General features: G+C 39.0%; 1 protein-coding gene across 1 annotated transcript in view; it reads right to left on the bottom strand.

Annotated features, from left to right (window-relative positions):
- The window catches only part of CBFB (core-binding factor beta subunit), a 65278-nt gene that overhangs the window by 8335 nt on the left and 29675 nt on the right, over positions 1–27268 (bottom strand). Inside the window, exons 5-6 of the mRNA XM_014464979.1 lie at positions 16786–16902; positions 4919–5045 (exon numbers count right to left, since the gene is read on the bottom strand). Of these exons, the coding sequence (XP_014320465.1) occupies positions 4919–5045; positions 16786–16902 (244 nt within the window). The remainder of the gene's footprint in view (positions 1–4918; positions 5046–16785; positions 16903–27268) is intronic.

Below are 27268 nucleotides of genomic sequence, written 5' to 3'. Positions count from 1 at the left end.
GATTCAGAGAGTAAGGGAGAGGGAGAAAAAGATAGAAACATCAATGATGAGACAGAAATATTGATTGGCTGCTTCCTGCATGCCCCCTACTGAGGATCAAGCTCAAAACCCAGGCATGTGCCCTTGACTGGAATCGAACCTGGGACCCTTCAGATGCTCTATTCACTGAACCAAACCATCCAGAGCTATTTTTTCTTTTTAAAAGTCTACATTTTTTTAAGTCTACAGAACAGTGCACAAATCATAAATATGTACCATGATGAGTTTTCACTAAGTGAACACACCCATGTAACCAGCATCAAGAAATAAAACATTACCAAAACTTGGGAAGTTCCCCTTATACCTTCTCCCCCAGGTAACTGATATCTTTATCTCCAAAGAATCAAGAAAAGTACAAAATCTTTTATTGTTAGAGAAATATACAAACAGCCCAGCCAATGTGGCTGAATGGATTGAGCATAGTCTCATGCACCAGGAGGTCACTTGTTTGATTCCCAGTCAGGGCACATGCCAGGGTTGCAGGCTCAATCCCCTGTAGGGGGCGTGCAGGAGGCAGCTGATCTCTTTCTCATTGATGTTTCTACCTTTCTCTCCCTCTCCTTTCCTTTCTAAAAATCAATAATAAAACAAAAAAATATTTAAAAATACACAAACAACCCTGGCCAGTGTGTCTCAGTTGGTTGGGCATTATCCCATAGATCAGAAGGTTACTGGTTCAATTTGAGGTTGGGGCCCATGCCCAGGTTGCAGGCTCAATCCCCAGTGGGGAGTGTACAGGAGATGGCTGATCCATGTTTCACTCTCACATTGATGTTTCATTCCCTCTCCCTCTCTCTCTCTCTAAATATCAATTTTAAAAAATACACAAATCAAAAAACAAACAAAACCAGAATCTAAAGTAGCTTGGCAAAATAATATCTGAAGTGAGGATATGCCTGCCTTTATTGAGAGTCCAGATACGGTGTGAATCAAGGTACACAGAATGAGGTGAAGAAACTAGCTTGCACTGAGCCCCAATATAAGTGTTAGATACTGAGCAACCCAGGAGGAAAGGTGTTAGCCCTGTTTTACAGATGAGGCTCAAGAAAATAAGCAGCTTTCCCAATGTCATATGGTAACAAGTAGTGGGGTTAGGATTTAAAACCAGGGAAATCTATTACAAACCTCTTGTTCATTCTTCTATATCAAAGACTCTCAAGTTACATGCTGCCAACTACTGGGTTCCCTGAAAATACCCCACAGACTCTAGAGGGAGACCAGGATAATCTCTACCCCTGATTCACTGAGCAGTGTTCCTGTATCTATTTTATCTATTGGCGTTCTGTATAAAATTTCAAATGGAGAAAGGATTTCACATTTTTTAAAGCAACCTATATGCCAGAGAATACGGACAGCAAGTTATAAAGTCTTCAATTTTCACCATTCTGTATTAACATTAAAAACAAATTTTATTTTTTCTAAATAGGTAATATACACATGATATAAAATTCAAAAGGTACAAAAAATAAGTAGTGAAAAGTAATCATCCTCCTGTGTGGCCCCTAGATACCTGATTCCCTCTGTAATTTCCAGTTACAGTTTCTTACTGTATCCTTATTAGAGAGGCTATGCACAAACAAGTATGTGTATGTATTCCTTTTAAAAATACCCACAGGGTAATAAGATATTATTATACACAGTGTTCTGTTCTTTTTGCATATCATTTTACTATATACCAAAGATTTAACAGTACTTGGACACGGTTACTAAATAGTGTTTACTCATTTCACTATGGTTTTTCAATTGCCAAATTAATGATAATTTGTCATTACCTCTAAAAAATAAAGAAAATATCAGACTACTAAAATACCCTTTTACAGAAAAATCAGAAAAAGAAAATGCTAAATCCTACTATGGATGATGGATTAAAACTTTCTAAATTTTACAAATGGTAAAATAGAAACATGTCCAATGAATTTTTTAAACTGATTTCAGGTTAAAAGATTAGCGAAAATCAAACCCATTGAGCTGTTAACCGTGTGGGGTTTTGCTTCCTGCTGTTAGAGACCTCAACCTTACACATATATTAAATGCTCATGAGCACCACAATTACAAGTTTAGCATACCAGGGCCAGAGGTCACAGAGTTATCCAAACAGGGGTGGGACATCCCTAAGCCTCTGTGCTGCCAGGATCTCATGCTTACAAGGACTATCTACTACTGGGTTACTACCACCCACGAATTACCATTGCTCCTTGGACCCCGTCTCACCAGGCATCAGGACCACCCACTGGAACCATTATTATTCTCTTCTGTCTCAGCCTTTTCTTTTCCAGGTAAAATGATTTCTAAACTCTCCTGGCAGATTTTATTTTTTAACTTAATCATCTTTATGGGTGATGTGGAAATTCATTTCCCAGTGCTAGCCTGTACTTGTGGAGACCTTTTGGTTAGGAAACCGATTTAAGCCTTCTTTCTTCCTTCTATTAACCAACTATTTAAAATAAAGTCAATTAATTTTTCTCAGTTTCTTCAACTGTAATAAGAATGTTTAGCTGAATGTAAGAAAACAAATTGTTTTAAAATAAAATTGTGATAAAAATATCAAAACTGAAACAAACAACAGAAAAGAAACTTTGTTCCATATATGATATTAAGGCCTCTTACAGTACTTTAATTATAGGAAGAAAACATTTTTAATGTTCTCCTTTTAGGAAAAAGGAGGTAAACTGCAAGAAAACAAGCTGACATAAGGAATTTGTTATGGATTTTTTTTTTAAGGGAAGCAAAAGCACAAATTGGTAGTTACAAATAGTTACAGAATAGTCAGAGATATAAATAACAACATAGAGAATATACTAGTATAGTCAGTAATATTATAACTAGAGGCCCAGTGCACGAGATTTGTGCCCCTCAGCCTGGCCTGTGCCCCCTCGCAATCCAGGACCCCTCGGGGGATGTCCGCCTGTCAAGGGGATGGGGCCTAAGCCGGCAGTCAGACACCCCTCTTGCAGTCCGGGGCTCTTGCAGTCCAGGACCTCTCACTCCTTTGCCGCCTGCCTGCAGCAGAGGCAGGAGAGGCTTCTGCCACCACAGCTGCGCTCGCCAGCCGTGAGCCCAGCTTCTGGCTGAGCAGCGCTCCCCCTGTGTGAGTGCACTGACCACCAGGGGGCAGCTCCTGCGTTGAGCATCTGCTCCCTGGTTGTTAGTGCGTGTCATAGAGACCGGTCGTTCCGCTGTTCAGTCAATTTGCATATTAGGCTTTTATTATATAGGATTATGCATGGGGCAAGTTGGGTTTTTGAAATATTGGGGGATCACTTTGTACAGTATATGATTGTCTAACCACTGTGCTGTATGCCTGAAACTAATACAGAGTAATATTGAAGGTAAACTGTAATTCTAAAAAATATATATAAGTAAATAATAAAAAGGGAAGCAAAATATACATATGCAAAGTGCCAAAAGACATACATAACCCAAACTCCCTTAAGTAACTGGCAGTGAAAGCTCAGGAGTCTGATTCCTGCCCAATTTTCTCGATGACAGTTCTCTACAAGAACTGATGTTTTAAATTATTGCCATAAAGACCTACAAGATCTTAAATCATTGATGAAAATATAATAATTTTTTTCTGTGCTCTACATCATAATGCAAGGAAAGTGCCTGATACACTTTAGAGAACTAAAAGGATGTTCTTATTAGCCATATAATTCAATTAACTGGAACCATCACTGGGTAGAGCTTTTAGTGTGAAAGTATTTTAGATCTATTATTTATTGTAGGCATACACATACCAAGCACCATACTAAGTGCTTTACAAACATTTTCCTATTTAATTCTCACAATAATTTCTATGAGAAATCTCTTAAGAGAGATTGGCAAATGATGGAGCAGGAGTCTCAAGTAGGTCTGACTACGAAGCCCATGCTTTCAAATCACGGACAGAAAACCAACTGGAAACTATCCGCACAATAAATTATTTGGCACTTCCATCAACAAACTGTATTTTTCTTTAAACAAATATAAACACACACATATAAACTCACACATCAAAATGTTTTTCTTCAAGTAAAATTGTTTATAAGAATAATCAAACTAATCCTAGCTCGGTTTCTCAGTGTCTAGAGTGTTGCCCCAAAGACCAAAGGGTCGAGGGTTCAATCCCCAGTCCTGGTCAGGGCAATGTCTCTCTCTCTCACGTGGATGTTTCTCTCTCTTTTTCTCTTCCCCTAGCCCTCCCTAGAAAAAGGGTACTTTGAAATATTAAATTTTTCTCTATAAAGAGAATACAAAAAATGACCAAAAATTATACTGTTACAAAATCAACACAAATATTCACAGACAAATTAAATATAATATTGCAAAGAGTTTTAATAATGTTCTAAAAATGTTTTCTATGATAAAAGGTATTTTAAAACAAAGAATCTGAAAAATAATTAAGAAAAAATAGGTAGCCCTAACCGGTTTGGCTCAGTGGATAGAGCGTCGGCCTGCGGACTGAAGGGTCCCAGGTTCAATTCCGGTCAAGGGCATGTACCTTGGTTGCGGGCACATACCCAGTAGGGAGTGTGCAGGAGGCAGCTGATCGATGTTTCTCTCTCATTGATATTTCTAACTCTCTATCCCTCTCCCTTCGTCTCTGAAAAATATCAATAAAATATATATAAAAAAAGAAAAAATAGGTAAAATATTTGGATCGATGAATTAAGAGAAAATACACATATGGTAAATGCTTTTTATAAAAACCACTAAGTGAAGAATTCATGTACAACCTTAAAATTAAGGCAAAGTTTCTTTATACCCATTACATTTAATAAGGACAAAATCATGGAGTATAACTATTAAAAATGAAAGCCAAAATTAAATTTAAACTATTTTAAAACATTATGCACAAACGTCACAAATAGAGCCTCAGAGTTTGGGGGGAAGTACTAACCAGATACTGCCAGCAGCTGTGAAACTCTCACCTCCATTTCCTCCCGATGAGACCTGTCTCTATCTTCAAATTCACGTGTTCTTCTCCGAGCCTCTTCAGAGGCATGTCGTGCTAACGCATCCTCCTGCTATCAGAAGAATACAAGAAATAGATATTTTAATTTATAATAAAAACTCAAAACTGGAGGGTGCTTTACTTGTGGAAGGAAAAAACAGCAGAATATTCCTTAAAACATCAAAACCATAAAAAATTAATGTATAAGCGACTTTAAAAAGAAAACTCAGTATTTTCATGTTTTATACCACACTTTGGAAATAACTAAAAATGCTCTTCCCTTTTCTTTCCCTACCTCATCCAATTCATCAAAATAAAATCATGATCAAGTCAATATTTAAACCATAGATGTACAAGAAAAAAGTTGGGCATATATATCTATAATTGGGATAAGACAGGCCAAGCCCTCCAATTATAACACTAAAGCCAGAAATATAAAAGAGAATATTAACAGGGTTATACAAATATTAGAAATTTCTAAACAAAAAAAGTAAATAGAGATCCTGATCAGAAAAATAAAAAAATATTAAAAAAAAAAAAAAAAAAAAGTAAATAAAATTCCATGGGATATTATTAACGATTTGCACATGAAGGAACTCCACATACCTCAAACTCACCGTGTCTAAAAAGGTAACCAATTTAACCTTCCTCCTTTACCCTTCTTTAGTCTAAGTTAGTGGCACCACTTACTAATTTCTGTCAGAAACCGGAGCCACCTTTGACTCTTCATTCTCCCCTGTCTCCACAGAGCCAATCAACAACCAAGTCCTATCCATTCGACCTCCTAAATATTTTTGGAATCTTTAGTCTCTTTTTTATTCCTACATTTTCCTAGTTCAGAATCCTAAGATCTCTTACCTAAATTATTGCAAAGGTCTCCTAAACAGTCTCTTCCTGTTTCTAATCTGTCACTCCCTAACCCACCACAAAGCCATCAAAGCCATATTCTACAGCACAATCTGACTACAATACCCTCCAACTTAAAAAATCTCTGACCATTGCTAGAATACACATTAGAGGCTAATAATTTCTTTAGGGAATTAGATCACATGTCGTGCTTCATTTCATCGTGTAATTTTCCTGTACTGTCTACAGCACAGGATGCTCAACCTTTGCAGCTACACACTCCTCAATAATAGGATTTCCAATAGTACAATTGAAGAAACTAAAAGATCAAAAACAATACAAAAAAAGTAATCAATATTCACCTTCCTAGATTCATTGCAACAAGGGTGGCCAGGTAACTTAGTTCTTAACCAATCAGAAAGAAACATAAGTCAACCTAATGGGGCTTCTAAAAAGTCATTTAAGAGACATTTCATCTGGAGAGGGAACCAAGATGGCCATAGGTAAAAACGCCTGTACTCACTGCCCCCCACAACTGCCGGGAAGCTGGCTAAATGGAAGTCCTACAACTAGAGAAGTAAAGAAGAAAGCACACTGAAACTGGTAGGAGGCAGGGAACGGGCTGGTCTGGCACCCATGTGTGCCACATTTTTAATTGGGAGGGAGATCTTTTCTGCGGGAGGTCGCCCAAAGGAGTCAGGGGTCCCAGCCCCCCAGCCCAGGGTCCCAGAGCTGGGAAAAGAAGTCCCCATAACTACAGGCTGTAAAAACCAGCTGTTCTTCTTAAAATGCCAGCACCACGAACTGAACTTGCAAGGTCCTGCTTCATCTGAGCTCCAGCACCAGGGCGAGGCTCTGGGGGACACATTTGTCTGGCATCAGGGCAGGAACTTGGGGGTGGCTTTCTCCCAGACGGAGGTACTCACAGGGATCATTGTTCCTGTGCTGGGATCTCCCCAGTTGCAGGGCTGACTGGCAGCCATTTCTGTTTGCTCCACCCTGGTTCTCTACAACCCAACTTCATCCAATTTACAACTCCACTCAAGCTGCTTGCAGCGGCTTTTGTATTTGAATGGCCTGTCCTTGAAAATCTCAAATAAGCTGCAGTTGGGTCAGGGAGCCCCAAACATATCAATAAAAGGCCCAAGACCTGGCACCAGCACCGGCCTGCCTTGCTTCATACTGGGGCTTATCTGGGCACTTCAAACCCAATACAAAGAAGAGGAATCTGTAGATCTCTCGTAGCTCCTGCTGGGTGGCCCTAAGCAGTGGATGACTTTGCATCTCCCTGGAGACCCAAGAGCCAGTGTACCCAGTGGTCAGTATCAGGCCATACCAGATTACAACTCTACACATCCATAAGCGACACACTCAAGGGGCAGACTCAGTGAGCACCAAAGCCCCCCTGAAGCAAGTCCTGCTTCATAGTGGTGTCTCCTGCATAGCAGCTCTCCCACTGTAGTCACAGCTGGTCCTCAGAGCAAATTGGCCTGAAGGTCAATTCCTCCCAGTGACACCAAAAGCTATCAAGTCTCAACTACAACAAAACTGTGCTAAGCCACCGTACCCGGTTTGGCTCAGTGGATAGAGCGTCGGCCTGCAGACTGAAGGGTCCCAGGTTTGATTCCGGTCAAGGGCATGTACCTTGGTTGCGGGCACATCCCCGGTGGGGAGTGTGCAGGAGGTGATTGATGTTTCTCTCTCATCGATGTTTCTAACTCTCTATCCCTCTCCCTTCCTCTCTGTAAAAAATCAATAAAATATATTTTTTAAATAAAAAACAAACAAACAGTGCTAAGCCAACAAAGGGGTGCACCTAGAGTTCCCAGCTCAGGTGACTGGGGAGGCTGAGTCACTGGGCCCTATAGGACACCTACTACACAAGGCCACTCTACCAACTCAAGGAGACATAGCTGCTCTACCCAATACATAGAAACAAACACAGGGAAGCAGCCAAAATAGAGACACAGAAACATGTCACAAATGAAAGAAATGGAAGAAAGCAAACTACTGGGCATAGAGTTCAAAACCACAGTTATAAGGTTACTTAAGAATCTTCTAGAAACCTCCAAGGATCTTAGCGAGAATGCCAAACACATGGAAAAGGACCAGTCAGAAATTAAGCATACACTGACTGAAATAAAGAATAACATACAGGATTCAATAGTAGAATAGAGGATTCTGAGAATCAAATCAATGATTTGAAATCTGAGGAAGCAAAAAACACCCAACCAGAAGAGCAAAAAGAAGTAAGAATCCAAAAATATGAAGATAGTGTAAGGAGCCTTTAGAACAAGTTCAAGTGTACTAACATTAGAATTATGGGGATGCCAGAAGAAAAAAAGAGAACAAGATATTGAAAACCTATTTGAAGAAGTAATGACAGAAAACATCCTCTACCTGGTGAAAGAAATAGTCCAGGTAGCACAGAGATTCCCAAACAAGAGAATCCCAAAGAGGACCACACCAAGACACTTCATAATTAAAATGCCAAGGACTAAAGACAAAGAGAGAATCTTAAAAGCAGCAAGTGAAAAGCACTTAGTTACCTATAAGGGAATGCCTATAAGACTGTCAGCTGATTTCTCAACAGAAACTATGCAGGCCAGAAGGGAGTGGCAAGAAATATTCAAAGTGATGAATAGCAAGGACCTAAAACCAAGATTACTCTGCCCAGCAAAGCTATCATTGAGAACTGAAGGTCAGACAAAGTACTTCACAGACAAGAAAAAGCTAAAGGAGTTCATCACCACCAAACCAGTATTATTTGAAATGTTGAAGGGTATTCTTTAAGAAAAGAAAGAAGAAGAAAAAGAAAAAGATAAAAAAATATGAACAAAATGACACCAAATACATACCTATCAACAACTGAATCTAAAAATCAAAATAAAAAAATAAGAAATCTAATGAACAGAATCCCCTGGTGGATAAAATACAATCAGCGGCATGAAAATGGAACAGACTGTTGATTCTCAGAAGGGGGCGGGGGGGGGGCGGGAAGAGATTAAACAAAGATCTTATATGCATACTAGAGGCCCAGTGCATGAATTCGTGCATGGGTGGGGTCTGGCCGGCCCTGCCACTGATTGGGGGGCGGGGCGATTGAGGACGGGGGGACCAATCAAGGATGAGTCAATTGGGGGTGGTGCTGGCAGGGAGGAGGGACCGTGGGCAGTTAGCTGGCCGGCCCCACACCCTGGCTGAACTCCTGGTTGAGCTCCCAGTTGAGGGGACAATTTGCATATTAGCCTTTTATTATATAGGATATGTATTACCTATGGACACAGACAATAGGGTGGTGAAGGCCTGGGACAGGGCAGGAACCAGGTGGAGGGAGGCAATGGGGGGGAAAAAGAGGGACATCTGTAATAATCTCAACAATAAAGTTTTTTTTTTTAATGGGAAAAAAAAGAGAGACATTTCACCTGGGGAATGGGAGGGGTAGAGTTAGAGGAGGGTGTAGGGTGGATAAACGGTGATGGGGGGAAAAGGGAGACATTTCACCTTTCCTCCTTCTAGAAAACTGATGCAATGCCCAGAAATAGAGCAGCCAGCTTGCAAACGTAATAAGGATATAGTCACACAATGAGCACAGTACAGCAGGAAGATGAAAAGACCTAGAGCCCCTGATAGCATAATTAAGTGCTATACCAGGCCTGGACCATGTACTGCTGGAGATCTTGTTCCATGTGATAAATCCTTTGTCATTGAACAGAGTTAATACTTTGTCCCAGGGCAATATATTTCATTTCTCCAAGCCTCAGTAAACTGGGCATAGTAATATTTACTTCACAAGACTGTTGTAAAAATTAAATGAGACAACGTATTTTAGAAGTGCTTAAGTACACACTGAATTAAGTCTTAGCTATTATTTTGCATTTATAAATATATAAAATTTACACATCTGTCCAAACATAATTACACATACCTGCTGTATTCTCAGAATGTACTATATAAGCCAGAAGAAGCACCTGCAAAGAAACACTGTTCTCAACTCCCAGGGGATTTCTATTATTTAGCTAGATGTCAACTAGTACACACCTGCTGATAACAGTATACCCCTTCTGTCCTGTGCATTCACTCATTCACTTTCCCATATTTCCACAAATATTTAGTGCGTCTTTATTATGTCCAAATCACTGTGCTAGGTGTCATGGATATAATGTGAGGGAACAAATGGTGCTTTTCCTAACAATTTCTGGTCTAGTGAGGCAGGTGGACAATGAACAAATAATTACAAAAATCAATATGTAATTATCAACTATGATTTAGTCCAGTACAGGAAAATTACACGATGAAATGAGAGCATGAAGCACGAGATGTGATCTAATTCCCTAAGGAAATTATTAGCCTCTAATATGTATTCTAGCAAAGGTCAGTGATTTTTTTAAAATCTAACATGAGGATTTTTAAAAAATGGTTTTTTAGAGAGAGAGAGAAAGGGTAAGAGAGAAAAATTATTGACGTGTGAGAGAAACATTGATTGGTTGCCTCCCATACACTCCCTGACTGGGAATTGAACCTATAACCTTTTGGTGTATGGGACAATGCTTCAACCAACTGAGTCACCTGGCCAGGGCAGTCAGAGATTTTTATTTCATTAAAAGAAAAAACAAGTATTATTATTAATAGATGTAGCAAATTAATTTCTAATTCCAGCTGTGTCTTGGTCTCTCCTAGTGAGAAATGAAATATATGTGCATTTGGCTCAAATAAACTCACAAAAATTAAAAAAAAAAGAGAGAGAAATATATGTGCAGTAAAAAGTGTGCACTTTAATAAATGGTTAAATCTGAAAGACAATGAGCAATTACCAATGTTAACCTAATGCTTTCCTGTTGCAACCTTAAGTAATACCTCCCTTTCAAGGTCAGCATAAAGGGCACTCGCTGATAAAACTACACGCTCATCCAGTAAAGTATGCTCAAATGGCCTTGGACAACTAACTACCAATCTCAAGTGGTAGCCGGAAAGGTTTTCAACATCCGGCTGCCTGCCAGCTACATGTTCTACTAGTCTTTACTCCATGGTCTATACTACAATCCGCACAAAGTAGTCAGGTAGGGTCATCATAAAAGGTGGTTGGGTATATGTGAAATCCATGTGGGAAATAAAGGTCCAGCAGTGCTTTCATAGAGAATATACAGAATACTCTGACCATTCTTGCTGCAGTGAGTTTGTCTATATTATATTGCCTAAGTCTATAATTACATTTATCTTACAGTTTGGTAATACTTACCTTTCTGCAGCAATGAATTTTAAAATGCAAGTGCATGTTTAATGAAAAATTAAGAATCAAATTCATTTACAGGAATGTCGCTGATAAATGTAAAATTTTCATAAAATAATGACATTTAATATTCTGTGTGGATCAGAATTATCACTGATCACATGAAAACCAAAAGATAAATCTGCTGAAGAAGCCTCATCATGTACTTCAAAGACTACAATTTAACAAATGCACTTGCACATGGTGCATTTAACATCATTCTGTAGAACATAACTTTTCATTTAAAACAAACGACCCGCCCCAGCCAGTGTGGCTCAGTGACTGAGAGTCGACCTATGAACCAGGAGGTCATGGTTTGATTCCCAGTCAGGGCACGTGCCTAGGCTGCGGGCTCAATCCCCATTGTGGGGTGTGCCGGATCAATGATTCTCTCTCATCATTGATGTTTCTATCTCTCTCTCCCTCTTCCTTCCTCTCTGAAATCAATAAAGATATATTTTAAAAAATACAAATAAAACATATAAATCTAAGTTAATTTCACTCACATTCCCAAGCACATACAAAAAGCAAAACTGTTTATATGTTGGCTTCATTAATAGAAAAACTTGGAAAAAGCTAAAGGACACGAGTTTTACACCAATGTCATCAAGTACCTCAAATACAAAATCTGCAAATTTCAACAATGGTTCAATTTTTCTAACCTGATCGTAGAATCAAAATACAGGCAACACTCCATTAATTTTGTTTCATTTTACTGCACTTTTTACTAATTGAAGGTTTGTGGCAACCCTGTCACAAATAATTACAACTTGCTAAAGGCTCAGATAATGTTTAGCATTTTTTAAAACACCGAAGTATTTTAAAAATAGGGCCCGGCCGGCGTGGCTCAGTGGTTGAGTGTCAACCTAGGAACCAGGAGGTCATGGTTCAATTCCCGGTCGGGACACATGCCTAGGTTGCAGGCTTGGTTCCTGGTGGTGGGCGTTGTGTGTGTAGGAGGCAGCCGATCAATGATTCTCTCTCATCATTGATATTCCAATCTCTCTCTCCCTCCCTCCCTCCCTTACTCTCTGAAATCAATAAACAATAAAACCCCATAAATATTAAAATTAGGGTATGTACTAGTACATACATTCTTTAGACATAATGTTATTGTACACTTACTAGACTACAGTATAGTGCAGGGGTCCTCAAACTACGGCCCGCGGGCCACATGCAAATACAAATATTGTATTTGTTCCCGTTTTGTTTTTTTACTTCAAAATAAGATATGTGCAGTGTGCATAGGAATTTGTTCATAGTTTTTTTTTAAACTATAGTCCGGCCCTCCAACGATCTGAGGGACAGTGAACTGGCCCCCTGTTTAAAAAGTTTGAGGACCTCTGGTATAGTGTAAACATAACTTTTATGTACATAGGGAATCCAAAAATTGGTGTGACTTGCTTTATTCCAATAGTTGCTTTATTGCAGTGGTCTAGAACCAAACCCAAAATATTGCCAAGGTATGCCTGTAAAACTTTTGAAAAGTCATTACGTTAAAAGTAAAAACATCTTTCTGTGACTGCCAAAGTAAATTAAGAGTATAATGATGAAGCCCCAGGCGGGCGGTTCGGTTGGTTGGAGTGTCATCCCATACACCAAAGAGGTTCGATCTCTGTATAGAAGGCAACCGATCGATCTATTTCTCTCTCTCTCAAAATCAATAAACATATTCTTGGGTGAGAATTAAAAAAAGAAAAAAAAAAGAGTATAACAATGATGATAGGAACATCATCAGATGATAGGAATTTTTCAACTCCATTAAAATCTTTTGGGACCACTGTAGTATATTCAGTCCATCATTAACCTAATGTCCATACAAAAAATACACATAGCTTAAGGCTTTGTTGTCCAATATGGTAGCCGCTAGTTACATATGATTACTGTATACTTGAAATGTGGCTAGTCTAAATTTGTAAGTGGAAAATACACTAGTCTGACTCTAAGTGGATTGCAAATACTTATTACTAAAAAAATATAAAATATACCTAACTTTTTATGCTGACTGTAAATTCATGATATTTTAGATATATTAAAGTTAAGTAAAATATAATATAAATTACAATTGTTTCTTTTTACCTTTTTAAATGTAGCTTCTAGAAAATTTTAAATTATATTATGTGGCTTACATCTGAATTATAGACAGCACTGTCCTAAAATATAGCTTGATGAATTTTCCCAAACTCAATGTTCCATGTAACTAGATTTCATGTGAAAAAACAGAACAGTACCAGCATCTCAAAAGACTCCTTCTGCTCCATTCCAGTAACTAGCCCCCTCTCCCAAGGATGAACCACTATCTTTACTTCTATTGTTAGTTTTGCCCATTTGTATAAATTCATATAAATGGATTCATACAGCATGTGCTTTTTTTGGTACACTCAATATATTTGTAAAATTCATCCATACTGGTATGCTAGTTGGAATTTTTCATCCTCATTGTATTTCTTTGTGTGAACATATAATTTAAACATTCTGTTAATGGGCATTTGGGCAGTTTACAGTTTCTGGCTATTACTAATAATGCCACTATACAAATATCCTAGTACATAGCTTGTGATGAATATACATAATCATTCCCATTGCATACCAGAGAATAGAAGTGCTAGTTTTCCAAATAGCCAACACATCAACTGTATTCCATATCCTTGTTAATGTTTGTCAAAGGTACTCTGAACAAAGGCAAAAATACCTATGAAAATATTTCAGCTGAAATATTTATACAATTTGATTTTTTGAAATGGAATTGTGACTATCTTCTGTTTATCTCTTAGGTTACTTGGTATTCAGATCGAGAAGAGAATTTGCCATCACCGGTGCGGAGATTTCGAGTTCTTCTTGCTGTTTTTGTAGAGTTATTTTTCCTTTTCCCCAGTGGTTCACTTTTTTGGTCTTAATAAAGGCCGCTCGGATAAATATTTTTTCTCGGGGGGGGGGGGGGGGGGCGGGGCAGGCAGGGGGGTAGTCCCCTCAGCCCAGTCTGTAACAATGCCAGCGTCCCATGCCCCAACTGGCCTCTGGCCAGAGGCCTGCCCACCCTCCCACCATGGACCGGGGTGCGCGGGACACTGGGCTCGTGGCCTGAGGGCGGATCCAGCCGTGCCGCTCGGCCACCGCTCCCCCCAGCGGGGCTGACAGGACCAGACACTCCAGCAGCGGGGCTGAAGGGACTGGGCACCACCATCTTGTGGGTATGGGCGCTGCCATCTTTGTGATGGAGTGACAGTTAATTTGCATACTACCCCTTTATTAGATAGGGCTAGAGGCCCGGTGCACGAACTTCTGGGGGGAGGGGCCGCAGAACTCCTGGTCGAGGGGACAATTTGTATATTAGCCCTTTATTATATAGGGTTAAACCTTAATTTCCCTATAAAAGCCCTATCTCCAAATATAGTCACAGTGGGGGTTAGGGCTTCAATGTATAAATTTTGGGGAAACATAACATTCAGTCCATAACAGCTGTAAGTGGTGGGGCCAGGATTCACAATTATGACTATGAAGCTTCTACTCTTAATTTCTACACTTACTTGTCTCTTTATAGATGATTTTGGGATGGAAAAAGCTACAGATAAGTGCTGACTGCTAACTGGATGGTTGGAATCCCCTGCTTTGAAATTTCTACATTATGTAAAACCTATTATATTAATTTATTATCACAACAGATGGCACTTACTTTGTAGTGATAAAGCTCAATTTGTGGACTGGGGCAACAAAGCTTGGAAAATTCTAAGTATGAGAAATGCTGTGGGTTAAACTAAATTTTTTACCTATCATTCCAATAAAATATTTCAGTTTTAAAAGTCAACTCAATCTAAAATTTTCCCTTGTATAAACTAAATTGGTTATAACACTGTTTTGTGTTTGTCTGTTTAGTGACTTGCCTGGACCAATTCTGTAGAATCTGTTTCCTCAGCAGTGTGCAGCCTCTGATGTCACTGCTTAGTTATTGTTTTTAAGCCATGCTTTCTAGGGGTTGCCACCCCACTCCCCCATCAGAATAAATTAGTGGTCAGCCAATGACTGGTGAGAAGTTTTGCCTAAATACCTGGAACTCAGTAGGCTTCCATCCTTTGTCATAGGATGTGTGTTTTGGGGGAATCTTGTAAAAGTGCAGGGAGCTTATCAGTTTAACCTGTGTTCAGCAAGAATTAGCTTCCTCCAAAGGTCCTCTTAGATTTTCCTGAACAGGTGTGGCTTTATATATGCACACAGCCTTCAGGACCATAAGGGCTATCTCTTTCCTAGATAACCCTAATAAATTTCTGGCTAGTCTGCCATTTTGTTGCTTCCTATAATATTAGCTTTCCTGGATTATTTGCCAGAGACCTCTATTATTATTGAGAACATCCCTCCAAGCTGCTCTAAACAAAGTCAGCTCCCTCTGATAGGAGAATAAGAGCTGCCAGCCCTCATGCCTTGCCCTGCCTGCCAAAGGTAGAACTTGAAGGACCATAGAGCTGAGGGAAAAGACGGGAGCAGCTCCTGACTAAATTGCCAGGCTATACTGACCGGTTTGGCTCAGTGGATAGAGCATCAGCCTGCGGACTCAAGGGTCCCAGGTTCGATTCCAGTCAAGGGCATGTACCTTGGTTGCGGGCACATCCCCAGTGGGGAGTGTGCAGGAGGCAGCTGATCAATGTTTCTCTCTCATTGATGTTTCTAACTCTCTATCCCTCTCCCTTCCTCTCTGTAAAAAATCAATAAAATATATTTTAAAAAAATAAAATAAAATAAATTGCCAGACTATTACTGTTGTTAGTGAAATTCAGGTAGCTTTGTTTAAATAAATGCCTCTCAATTTATGCCCTTTGGTTAATGTCGAGACATTAAATGGTTTTGTTTGTTTTTTTAAACAATTTTGTCCAGTGTTTGGGGAGAGGATTTGCCAAGCTCCTCAGTGTTGCTGCTACATTTTATTATGAACTCTTTTTTTCTTCCTCATAATGTGCTAAAGATCAAGAACAAATATTAAAGAGAACCATTTACTGGACTCTGAAGTAGCCCACTGAGCAGATTAGGGTAATCAAATGAAATTTTAGAACCACTGAAGGAAAAACTTACCTAAAACCAGGACCAGAATTTGTGTCTCAATATCTTTAGGATTCCTCAATATTATTTGAACCTGAGACTTTTTATACTTACTCTTTTTAATTACTCTTATTGACTTTTTTACAGAGAGGAAGGGAGAGGGATAGAGTTTAGAAACATCAATGAGAGAGAAACATTGATCAGCTGCCTCCTGCATAGCCCCCACTGGGGATGTGCCTGCAACCAAGGTACATGCCCTTGATTGGAATCGAACCTGGGACCCTTCAGTCTGCAGGCCAACACTCTATCCACTGAGCCAAACCGGTCAGGGCAATATACTCACTCTTTTAAAAAAATACATATTTTTATTGACTTCAGGGAGGAAGAGAGAGGGATAAAAAGATAAAAACATCAATGATGAGAGAGAATGATTGATCGGCTGCCTCCTGCACACCCCCTACTGGGGATCAAGCCCGCAACCCAGGCATGTGCCCTTGACTGGAATCGAACCTGGGGCCCTTCAGTCCGCAAGCCGATGCTCTATCCTCTGAGCCAAACCGGCTAGGGCTATACTTACTCTTAAAGATGGGGTAAAATAGATTCCCCAGGCACAGGCAAGATTAGGGGTCTATAAAGGGACCACACTCAGTAAAGCCTGAAGTCTCCCTACCTGGGCTCGCTCCTCATCAAATTCCAGGCAGCCCATACCATCCAGTCTCTGGAGATCAATCCAGCCTTTCCAGATAACACAGACTCCATTCAGAATCATTGGAGCCTTCAAATAGACCTAAGACACAGAAAAGAAGGGTGAAAACCAATCAGACACATGAAAAACAAAGATCAAAGTTACTTATGAAAACTGTTGTTTTCTTAGGAAATAAAAAAATAAATACAATCATAAAATCAAGAATTATAAGTACTAGTATATAAACTACAGCCTCTGACTATATTCTATACATTAAGTTAATCTGGTTTACCAGAATTTTATTTCTAGTTACAATTCTTCCAGATTATTTTTAAAAGAAAGTTTTTCAGATTTTGTAAAAACTATAGTAAGATGGTATTTGAAGTAGACATCATAGCTCCTCCAGCTGTAGCTAGGACAATCAAGTACTTTGCCTTGGTTTTTGAATCTTTTTTATTTTTTTTATTTTTATTGATTTCAGAAAGGAAGGGAAAAGGAGAGATAGAAACATCAATGATGAGAGAGAATCACTGACCGGCTGCCTTCTGCATGCCCCCTACTGGGGACCAAGCCCACAACCTGGGCATGTGCCACTGACTGGAATCAAACCTGGGACCCTTCAGTCCGCAGGCCAACGCTCTATCCACTGAGCAACACCAGCCAGGGCCTGGTTTTTGAATCTTGAGTAGAAAGACATACAGACGGAAAACAACTGGAATTCATTAGCCCCTGAAAAGTGTGCACTGCTTCCCTTTTTTTTGGGTCCCTGGAGCTCTCCAGTGTCAGGCTCTTTTACACTTTTCTTCAGCTTTATAAGCAACCTAATAGCTATCTGATAAGTAATGCTGCTTTTTAAATTGAATTTATTGGGGTGACACTGATTAATAAAATTATATAGGTTTCAGGTGTACAATTCTATATCACCTCTATGTTGTATTGTGTGTTCACTACCCACATCAAATAGGTAATGCTGCCTTTTTTATTTTATTTTTTTAATATTTCTATTGATTTAGGAGAGGAAGAGAGAGGGAGAGATAGAAACATCAATGATGAGAATCATTGACTGGCTGCCTCCTGCACGCCCCCTACTGGGGATCTAGCCTGTAACCCTGGGCATGTGCCCTGATGGGGAGTTGAACCAAGATGTTCTGAGCCATGCTGGCAGGTGCCCAAATAGCCTATCTAATAAAGCGATAATATGCAAATTGACCAGCACATCAACACACAAGATGGCCGCCCCCATGTGGTCAAAGATGGCCGCCACAAGATGGCCGGCAGGGGAGGCAGTTGGGAGGGACCAGGCCTGAAAGGGAGGGCAGTTGGAGGCGATCAGGCCTGCAGGCGAGGGCAGTTAGGGGTGACCGGGCCTGCAGGGGAGGGTAGTTAGGGGCAATCGGGCCGGCAGGGGAGCAGTTAGGTGTCGATCACGCTGGCAGGGGAGTGGTTAGGGGTGATCAGGCAGGCAGGCAGGCGAGTGGTTGGGAGCCAGCAGTCCTGGATTGTGAGAGGGGTCCCAGATTGAGGGTGCAGGCTGGGCTGAGGGACACCCCCCCACCTGCGCACAAATTTCGTGCACTGGGCCTCTAGTATCTTTATAAATAAGGTTCTTTACTCGCCTATACCGAATGTTTTCTATGAATAATCTCAGAGCATTAAAATTTGCATTATTTATTACCTATAATTATATAAAATCAGTAAGACAGCTCGTTTTGAGGAGAAACCTAGAAACATTAACTTTTCCTTTACTCAATTTAGCAGTTTCTTCAACAAAGAATCTTGGGGAATTCTTGTTTTTAAAGAGACTTAATAAGAATAAATGACCATCAGTGATTATAAATATGCTAGGAAAAATTACAAGACACCTGTAAAACAAAAGCTATAGGATTTATAACTTTTTAAAAATATATATATATTTTATTGATTTTTTACAGAGAAGAAGGGAGAGGGACAGAGAGCTAGAAACATCAATGAGAGAGAAACATCAGCTGCCTCCTGCACACCCCCTACTGGGATGCGCCCGCAACCAAGGTACATGCCCTTGACCAGAATCGAACCTGGGACCCCTCAGTCTGCAGGCCAATGCTCTATCCACTGAGCCAAACCGGTCAGGGCAGATTTATACCTTTTTAATACATATTCATGTCATTCGCCTCCACTACTAAACACAACCATCTTTCTTGTTAAGGACTCCAATCAACCCTGCTGAACCAATTTCTACTTATATTGGAAAAAGCTAAAAACATAAAGTTCCATTTCTCCTCCCATTTGGACCAAGGGAAATAGTTTACAGTTATAGCTGAAACCGTTTAACCACACATTTCCTTCTGTTCTGATAAGTGTTCATTCTCTTCCACATTGTAAATTCAAAACTCCACATATATACCTAAGTCTAACAAGTGACTCTGACCTCATATTTGACACCTCACAAAACCTAAAAAACAATACCTTTCTATACTGCCTATTAATATTAACTTGACTTACTATTTCTTCTAATCAAGATTTCCACCTACTCTTTCTAATGGAGGTTGAAGGGAGTGCCACACTAGGGAGGAGTATAACATTTCACCTCTCAATGTGCCTCAATATTTTAACTTCTTATACTAATTATAAAGAGAATTCTTCTAATGGCAGAGAAAGGTCAACTTCATAATCAGATTCTACATTCACCAATGAGTTTATATCTTTTAGAATCAAAGATTCCATAAATGTAGCTTATTCATATTAACTTCCACAGCCAAAATATTTTCCTTAAAAAAATTACTAAAAATTTTTAAAGGCCATTTATTACTCCTTTTTTTTTTTTTTGGTTGTGAAATTATCTTTAATTGAAATATTTTCTTTTGTAGTTCTTAACTAGCTAGGCATTTCACTGCACCACTGTTGATGTCATCTATGATGTCATGAGGGTGGCAGCCAACAACAATGTAGCCCACAGTCTGGGTAGTCCCTAGGATCGCATTAATGGTTCCAGAGTTCTCTAGCCAAATATTGGTGTTGCATCTGTCGGGCAATGGTGGCAAATCTCAGCAAGAGTGGTATTTCCACTGTGCTTATGTTTTTTGCTTTTCTCTGTCTCTTGGCGTACTACCTCCATCTGGGCCTTTCTGTTCTGGTCAGTTTCACTGTAATCCTCAGACCCTTCCAATCACCAGTTGCTTTGGCAATTTCATCAACAACCTTTTTTGGAGACAGACCCAGGGGGCCAGGGCAGATGTGGCACTGACTTCCCCATAGTTGCACCTCAGATACACAACTTTAATGTCCTTGGGGTCAAACTTCAGCTGGTGTTGGATGAATCAGGTTTTGGGACGACCGAAGAAAAAGTTGCACCTAAGCCTCCTCCAAGCCAAAAGCTGAAGGCTGTTACTTTTTTATAAAAATTCTCTCATGACAAAGAAAACCACTGGTGTGTTTTGGGAAATTCTTAAATGGGTTCAGAAAATGGCTATAGTTCTTCATCAAGGCTAATGCAATGATTGAAATTATAATTTTAAATGATATTTAGATGATTCTGGTGATTTATTTAATGTTCACATTCAAATAAATAGTTTTATGTGTAGATCTTCAAAGTAAATGTTTGCCACTTTCATACATTCATGAATACCAAACCTCAAAGTACAAAGAAAATAAAATTTTGTCTCTTACCAGTTTGGCATTTTGTAATATAATTCAATAATGCCATTTAAACACTAAGACATTTTTCACTGAAAATAATGATGCCCTATTTCAAACTATGAAAAGAAAATTTATTAAAATATGACTTAGGGATTAAACCCATTGTTCTAAGAACAATTAAGTATTTTATACAAAATGCATTCTATAGTCCTAGCTAGTTTGGCTCAGTGGATAGAGCGCTGACCTGCAGACTGAAGGGTCCCTGGTACGATTCCAGTCAAGGGCACATACTTGGGTTGCAGGCTCCTCTCCGGCCCGAGCCCTGGTTTAGGCTTGTATAAGAGGCAACCAATCAATGTGTTTCTTTCACATCGATATTTCTGTCTTTCCCTCTCTCTTCCACTTTCTCTAAAAAAAATCAATGATAAAATATCCTCGGGTAAGGATTGGAAAAAAAAGATTCTAAAGCCTTTAAAATGGGTAAACAGATTAAACTAAGTATACACAAAAACAACAAAAAGGCCCGCTTATCTTTCCAAAAGTAAAATATCAGAGGATGTTTGAGACTTCACAGAAAGTTAGAAGTGACTATAGCCTCACATTTGTATTCTTTCAGAAATAAGGTAAAAGTTAGTATAAACAATTTTTAATAAACCCAAGCTCTAAATATCAGTATTTGTGATGTTACAGTCAATCTAAATCACACATGATATCACTTAATATTCAAAATCTGTAGCTTTAAATTCCATATCACTGTAGCAGTAGAGCTTCAGAAAAACATGTATGCACCATCAACTGTGGCATTAGCCATATAATGAAATATTTGGCGATAAAAAGAAATGAAGTATTCATACATGCTACAACATGGATGAACCTTGAAAACATTATGCTAAGAAACCAGAAAAAGGCCATATGTTTTATGATTCCATTTATATAAAATGTCCAGAACAGGCAAATAGAGAGAGAAAGGAGATTAGTGGTTGCCAGGGGCTCAGGAGCAGGAAAAATGAGTGACTGCTAGCAGGTACTGGATTTCTTTTGGGGTGATGAAAATGTTTTGAAATTAGAGTGGTGATGGTCACACAACTCTGAATATACTAAAACCCCCGGAATTGTAGACTCTAAAGGGGTAAATTTTGTGTATGTAAATTTTATCTCAATAAAACTATTATTAAAAATTTTGCAATAGTTTTTATCTGTTACATAAGTAACACTTATGAGATATGTAAATGAATTTTTGAGTAGGCAGTTGCAAATGGGATTCTAGCACTCTGAGAAAAGATACGGGCTGATGATGTTAAGTCTGGCAACCATCAACAATACAGTACCATTGAACTCTAGAACAGTGGTTCTCAACCTTCCTAATTCCGCAACCCTTTAATACAGTTCCTCATGTTGTGGTGACCCCCAATTTCATTGTTACAAATTGAACATAATTAAAGCATAGTGATTAATCACAAAAACAATATGTAATTATATGTGTGTTTTCCGATGGTCTTAGGCGACCCCTGTGAAAGGGTCGCGACCCACAGGTTGAGAACTGCTGCTCTAGAAGAAAGGGATTCCCAAAGTAAGTAGGAGAAAAGAGGGAGGGCCCAGGAAGAACTCGGAAGAAATCCAACTTTTAGATGCTGGGTAGCAGAAAAGAACCCAGCAAGCATGCTATAAATAGCCAGTGAGAAAAAGAGAGAAACATGTAAGGAGCCTAGGGGCTAAAGGTTAAGTTACAGGTCTCCAAATAAAAATTTCCCCTTTGTTGGATGCCTTTAGGTATCTAAGGGCACTCGTAATTTTTAGCCATGCTTTTATTTAAGGCAGTAGTTCTTAGTCTAGAGTTCAAAGAACCTACGGAAATTTGAGTTTATGGGTAAGTTTAAAAAAGACCAGAAACCTACTGAAATTCTGTGTAAAATTACATATGTAGCGCATGACAAAATATACGTTGGAATCAGATAAAACCTGGGTTTAAATTGTAGCTCTATCAGTGTGTCTGATATAAATTATTTGTTTGCTCAAAAGCCTCAGATTCCTCACATATAAAACCCCTAAATAATGCCTTTCATAGGTAATAAAAATTAACTCAATGCACATAAAATTTATGAAACATATAGAGTACTACAGAAACACTGATTCCTTACATACACATTTCCACCCATGTTTTACATAGTAACTTCTTTTCAAGGGAAAGAAACCAAGTTTTCAAGACAATAAATAGTTGTTACCACCAATTAACCAGAAGACAAGCAGTGACACTGGGATGGCCATGAGCACCCAGGGAAATAAGATATTCCATTAAGGAAGAGTATTTCCTGCCTTTTAGTTATAATCATTTCTGTAGTCTATTCTAACAGATTCCTTTAGAAGATACTTGCTTCTGACTCATCCTCCTTTAGCCACATGCCCCACCGGTTCATAAATGCACAGTCATCTGCTCGCCTGTTGGATAATCACTAGGGTTAGTCATTCAATCTTGTTTGCCTGAATCATAATTGGGTTGCATGTAAGTGTAAAAAAAAGCTTCTTCCATAGTGATTTAATGTAACTGACCAATCTACTTTCTACAGTTCAAATATCATGAACTTATTGTGTGTGTGTTAACTACATATACACACCTACTCAATAAAATCTGTTAACCAAACAGAAAAATCCATCCTAAATTTCATATGGAATCTCAAGGGACCTTGAATAGTCAAAACAATTTTTAAAAAGAACAAAACTTAAGGACTCACACTTCCTGACTTCAAAACTTACTATGCTTTCAATGTTGATAGCGCTCTAGCAAACATGGTTGAATGTTTCTAAAACCTGCCAGACTTTCTGTAAGAAGTGTGGCAAGCATCAACTCCACAACATAACACAGTACAATGACAAGGATTCTCTGTATGTGCAGGGAAAGTGGCATTAGGACAGGAAACAGTGGTTATGGTGGGCAGACTAAGCTGATTTTCTGCAAAAAGGGTAAAACTACAAAGATTGTGCTGAGGCTTTAATGTGTTAGGCCCATCTGCACATCTAAGAGAAGGGTGGCTATTATAAGATGCAAGCATTTTAAACTAGGAGGAGATAAGAGAAAGGACCAAGTGATCCAATTCTAAGCTTCATGTTTTGTTTTATTATGTAACAATAAAATCTTGATGATATGTTCACTTCAGATAGTTGCATTTCGTCTTGTGGGGAGGGAAATAAACTAGTGTTATTAATAAAATTCGCCTTACGGGAAAATTTATGCTAAAAAAACTACAAAGCTACAAAAATCAAAACAGCATAGTATTAGCATAAAAACAAAAATATAGAACCCATGGAATAGCATAGAAAACCCAGAAATAAATTCTCACATAGTCAAATAACTTTTGCCAATGGTGCCAAGACCATTCAATGGGGAAAAGAATGGTCTTTTCAACAATTGGTAGTAGGAATAAATACGCACATGTAAAAGAATAAAAACCCTATCTAAAACGATATTAAAAAATAAACTCAAAATGAATCAAAGACCAAAAACTATAAAACTTTTAGTAGCAAACATTGGATAAAAACTTCATGACATTGGATTTGACAATGATTTCTTGGAAATGATAACAAAGACACAAGTAAAACTTTATTTTAAAAAAATAAATTGGACTTCATGAAATTTAAAAAATTTGTATGTATCAAGACACTATCAACAGAGTAAAAAGGTAACCCAAAGAGTGGGAGAAGCCCTAACTGGTTTGGCTCAGTGATAGAGCGTTGGCCTGCGGACTGAAAGGCCCCAGGTTGGATTCAGGTCAAGGGCACGTACCTCCTACCCAGTAGGTGTGCAGGAAGCAGCTGATCGATATTTCTCTCTCATCAATGTTTCTAACTCTCTATCCCTCTCTCTTCCTCTCTATAAAAAAGAGAGAGAAAGAGAGAGAGAGAGAGAGAGAGAGAAAATATTTGCAAATCATATACACCCATTAAGGGATTAACATTCAAAATGGGCAAAGGACTTGAATAGACATTTTTCCAAAGATACATACTAGTAAATGGCCAAAAAGCATTAAGAAAAGATGCTTATCACTAATCATGAGGGAAATGAAAACCAAAACTATAATGGGATACCACTTCATACCCTTCAGGATGGCTACTACCAAAAAACAGCAAGTGTTAGCAGGAGAAATTAAAACCCTTATGGTGGGAATGTAAAAGAATACAGCCATTGTGAAAAACAGTACGGCAGTAACTAAAAAAAAAATTAAAAATAATTACTATATGATCCAGTAATCCAACTTCTCGGCATATACCCAAAAGAAATGAAGGCAGGGTCTCAATGACATATTTGTACACCCCTGTTGATAGCAGCACTATTCCCAACAGCTAAAACATACAAATAACCCGTCTCCATCAATAGGTGACTAGACAAGCAAAATGTGGCACACACATACAATGAAATATTATTCTGCCTTTTAAGGAAGTAAATTCTGCAATATGCTACAACGTGAATGACTCTTGAGGACATTATGCTAAATGAAATAAGCCAGGCATAAAAAACAAATACTATATGATTCTACTTGTATGAGGTTCTTAGAGTAGTCAAAATTATGGACAGAAAGTAGAACGGTGGTTGCCAGGATTGGGGAAAGAGGATAATGGGGAGTTATTGTTTAGTGGGGGATAGAGTTTCAGTTTCATAAGATGAAAAGACTTACAGAGAAACTCCTGTGAAAAGGAAGGAGGTCATGGTAAGCCTAGAATCAGATAATACAGAGCAGCCCACTCCCTCTGACCATTTTTTCTTCCAGATCTTTAGCATACTGTGAACATTGGCTCACACTTTGCCACATGCCCTAACTCTAGAGCAGTGGTTCTCAACCTTCCTAATGCCCCGACCCTTTAATACAGTTCCTCATGTTGTGGTGACCCCCAACCATAAAATTATTTTCGTTGCTACTTCATAACTGTAATTTTGCTACTGTTATGAATTGTAATGTAAATATCTGATATGCAGAATGTATTTTCATTGTTACAAATTGAAAATAATTAAAGCATAGTGATTAATCACAAAAACAATATGTAATTATATATGTGTTTTCCAATGGTCTTAGGCGACCCCTGTGAAAGGGTCATCCGACCCCCAAAGGGGTCGCGACCCACAGGTTGAGAACCCCTGCTCTAGAGTGAGCCCTAGTTTTTTCACAACCCATTCATGACTCTGCTCACAAACTTGCGAAAATGGCTTGTAAAAATTCTCAGGGTTCTGGCTGGTGTGCCTCAGTTGGCTAAGCTTTGTCCCATGCACCAAGAGGTGACTGGTTCGATTCCAGGTTAGGGTACATGCCTGGGTAGCTGGCTCGATCCCCAGTGGGGGGGCTTGCAGAAGGCAGCCAATCAATGTTTCTCTCCCTCTCCCCCTTTCCTTCTCTCTAAAATCAATAAAAACGTATTTTTTAAAAATTTCGCAGGGAAGCTGAATCCAGACTTGACTCAGATTCTGTTCAGCTTATCTTCTAGGAGCTTTCATGTTAGGATGATACTGTAATCCTTTATTTACATTGTCATGAAGGTTGTGCTTGCTGTATTGTTTTTCAAAATGCAACAATGCATTGGTTAGAGATACATGCATAGAAAATAAAATGTTAAAGACAAGCAAAGAAATAAATAATAAATATATCAGTCATTATAGTGGTTTGTGGTGGGTTTTTTTGGTGGAGTGGGAAATAGAACTGTGGAGTTTTCTGAAGTATCACTGTCCAATCTATATATAAAAAAGGTCAACATGCTAAGTGTCCAACCGGTCACTATGACATGCACTGACCACCAGGGGGCAGATGCTCAACGCAGGAGCTGCCGTGACAAGCACTGGCCATTTACAAAGAAATGGCACCACAGACCTGGTGCCCAAAAAGCAACACTTGGCTTCCCCCACGTGGGACACAGGCCCCACCACCACCCAGGAGCGACAGCCCATCAAATGGCAGCCAACACTGCAGAGACCCCATAGCACAAAATGCAGCCCACAGCCCAGCCCAGCCCAGCAATGGTCACTGTGGGTGTCAGGTAATGACATGGTGTAGCAACGCCCGGCTTCCTCTCCCTAGTGTCTAGCATTCTTGGAGTTTCTTCAGCCCAAGAACACGACTTGCTTTATAGCCAGGTGCAAACATTTTACACTTTAACCAAATGTCTATGAAGCATTTTCCCGTGCCTCATCTCATTTGCTCCTCACAGAACTCCTGGAGTAGGTAGATAGGAGACTCAGTAGAATCCTATTTTCTTTTCAGTAGCCGGAAAACGGAGATTTAGAAAGCTTAGAAACTTGACCCGACTGAAAAGAAGAAATGGTGGGCCTTGAAAATGACTTCAGGTTTTCTCACTGCACAGAATATAGTCATATACTGCTGCCGTTTAATATTTTACCCATTGTTCTCCCTGTGTGATCTACAATAATAATCTGCTTCATGTTGATATTTACTGCTGTGTTGCTGACAATTACCTGAAAGGGAAGTTGGGGTGCTTTATTGGGCTGAAAAAAGTTTAGCTAAATCAGAAAGCAGGCCTAATTAAGCTTATCTATATATATAAAGCTCTCACTGGTGCCAATCACACGCGTGTGTTTCCATCTGTCATCGTCGATTGAGAATTTGGTTGACACTTCTATTATAGAGAAAGAGCGAATAGCAATATTAAAATATTTCTTCTAATTAATTTCCTTTCAATGTGTATGAGAATTCGTGCACAGGGCCACTAGTAGAAATATAATGTGAACCACAAATGCAGTCACATATGTAACATGTAAACCTAACAGCCATAATTAAAAAATTAAAATAAAATAAACAGGTGAAATTATTTAATTTCAATTATATTTACAATATTATTTCAATATATAATCAATATA

The sequence above is a fragment of the Myotis lucifugus genome, unplaced genomic scaffold (assembly GCF_000147115.1).
Source record: "Myotis lucifugus unplaced genomic scaffold, Myoluc2.0 scaffold_274, whole genome shotgun sequence".
NCBI classification, from domain to species: Eukaryota; Metazoa; Chordata; class Mammalia; order Chiroptera; family Vespertilionidae; genus Myotis; species Myotis lucifugus.
Note: the sequence above shows the minus strand (reverse complement) of the source record. Positions and strands in the feature narration are given on the sequence as shown.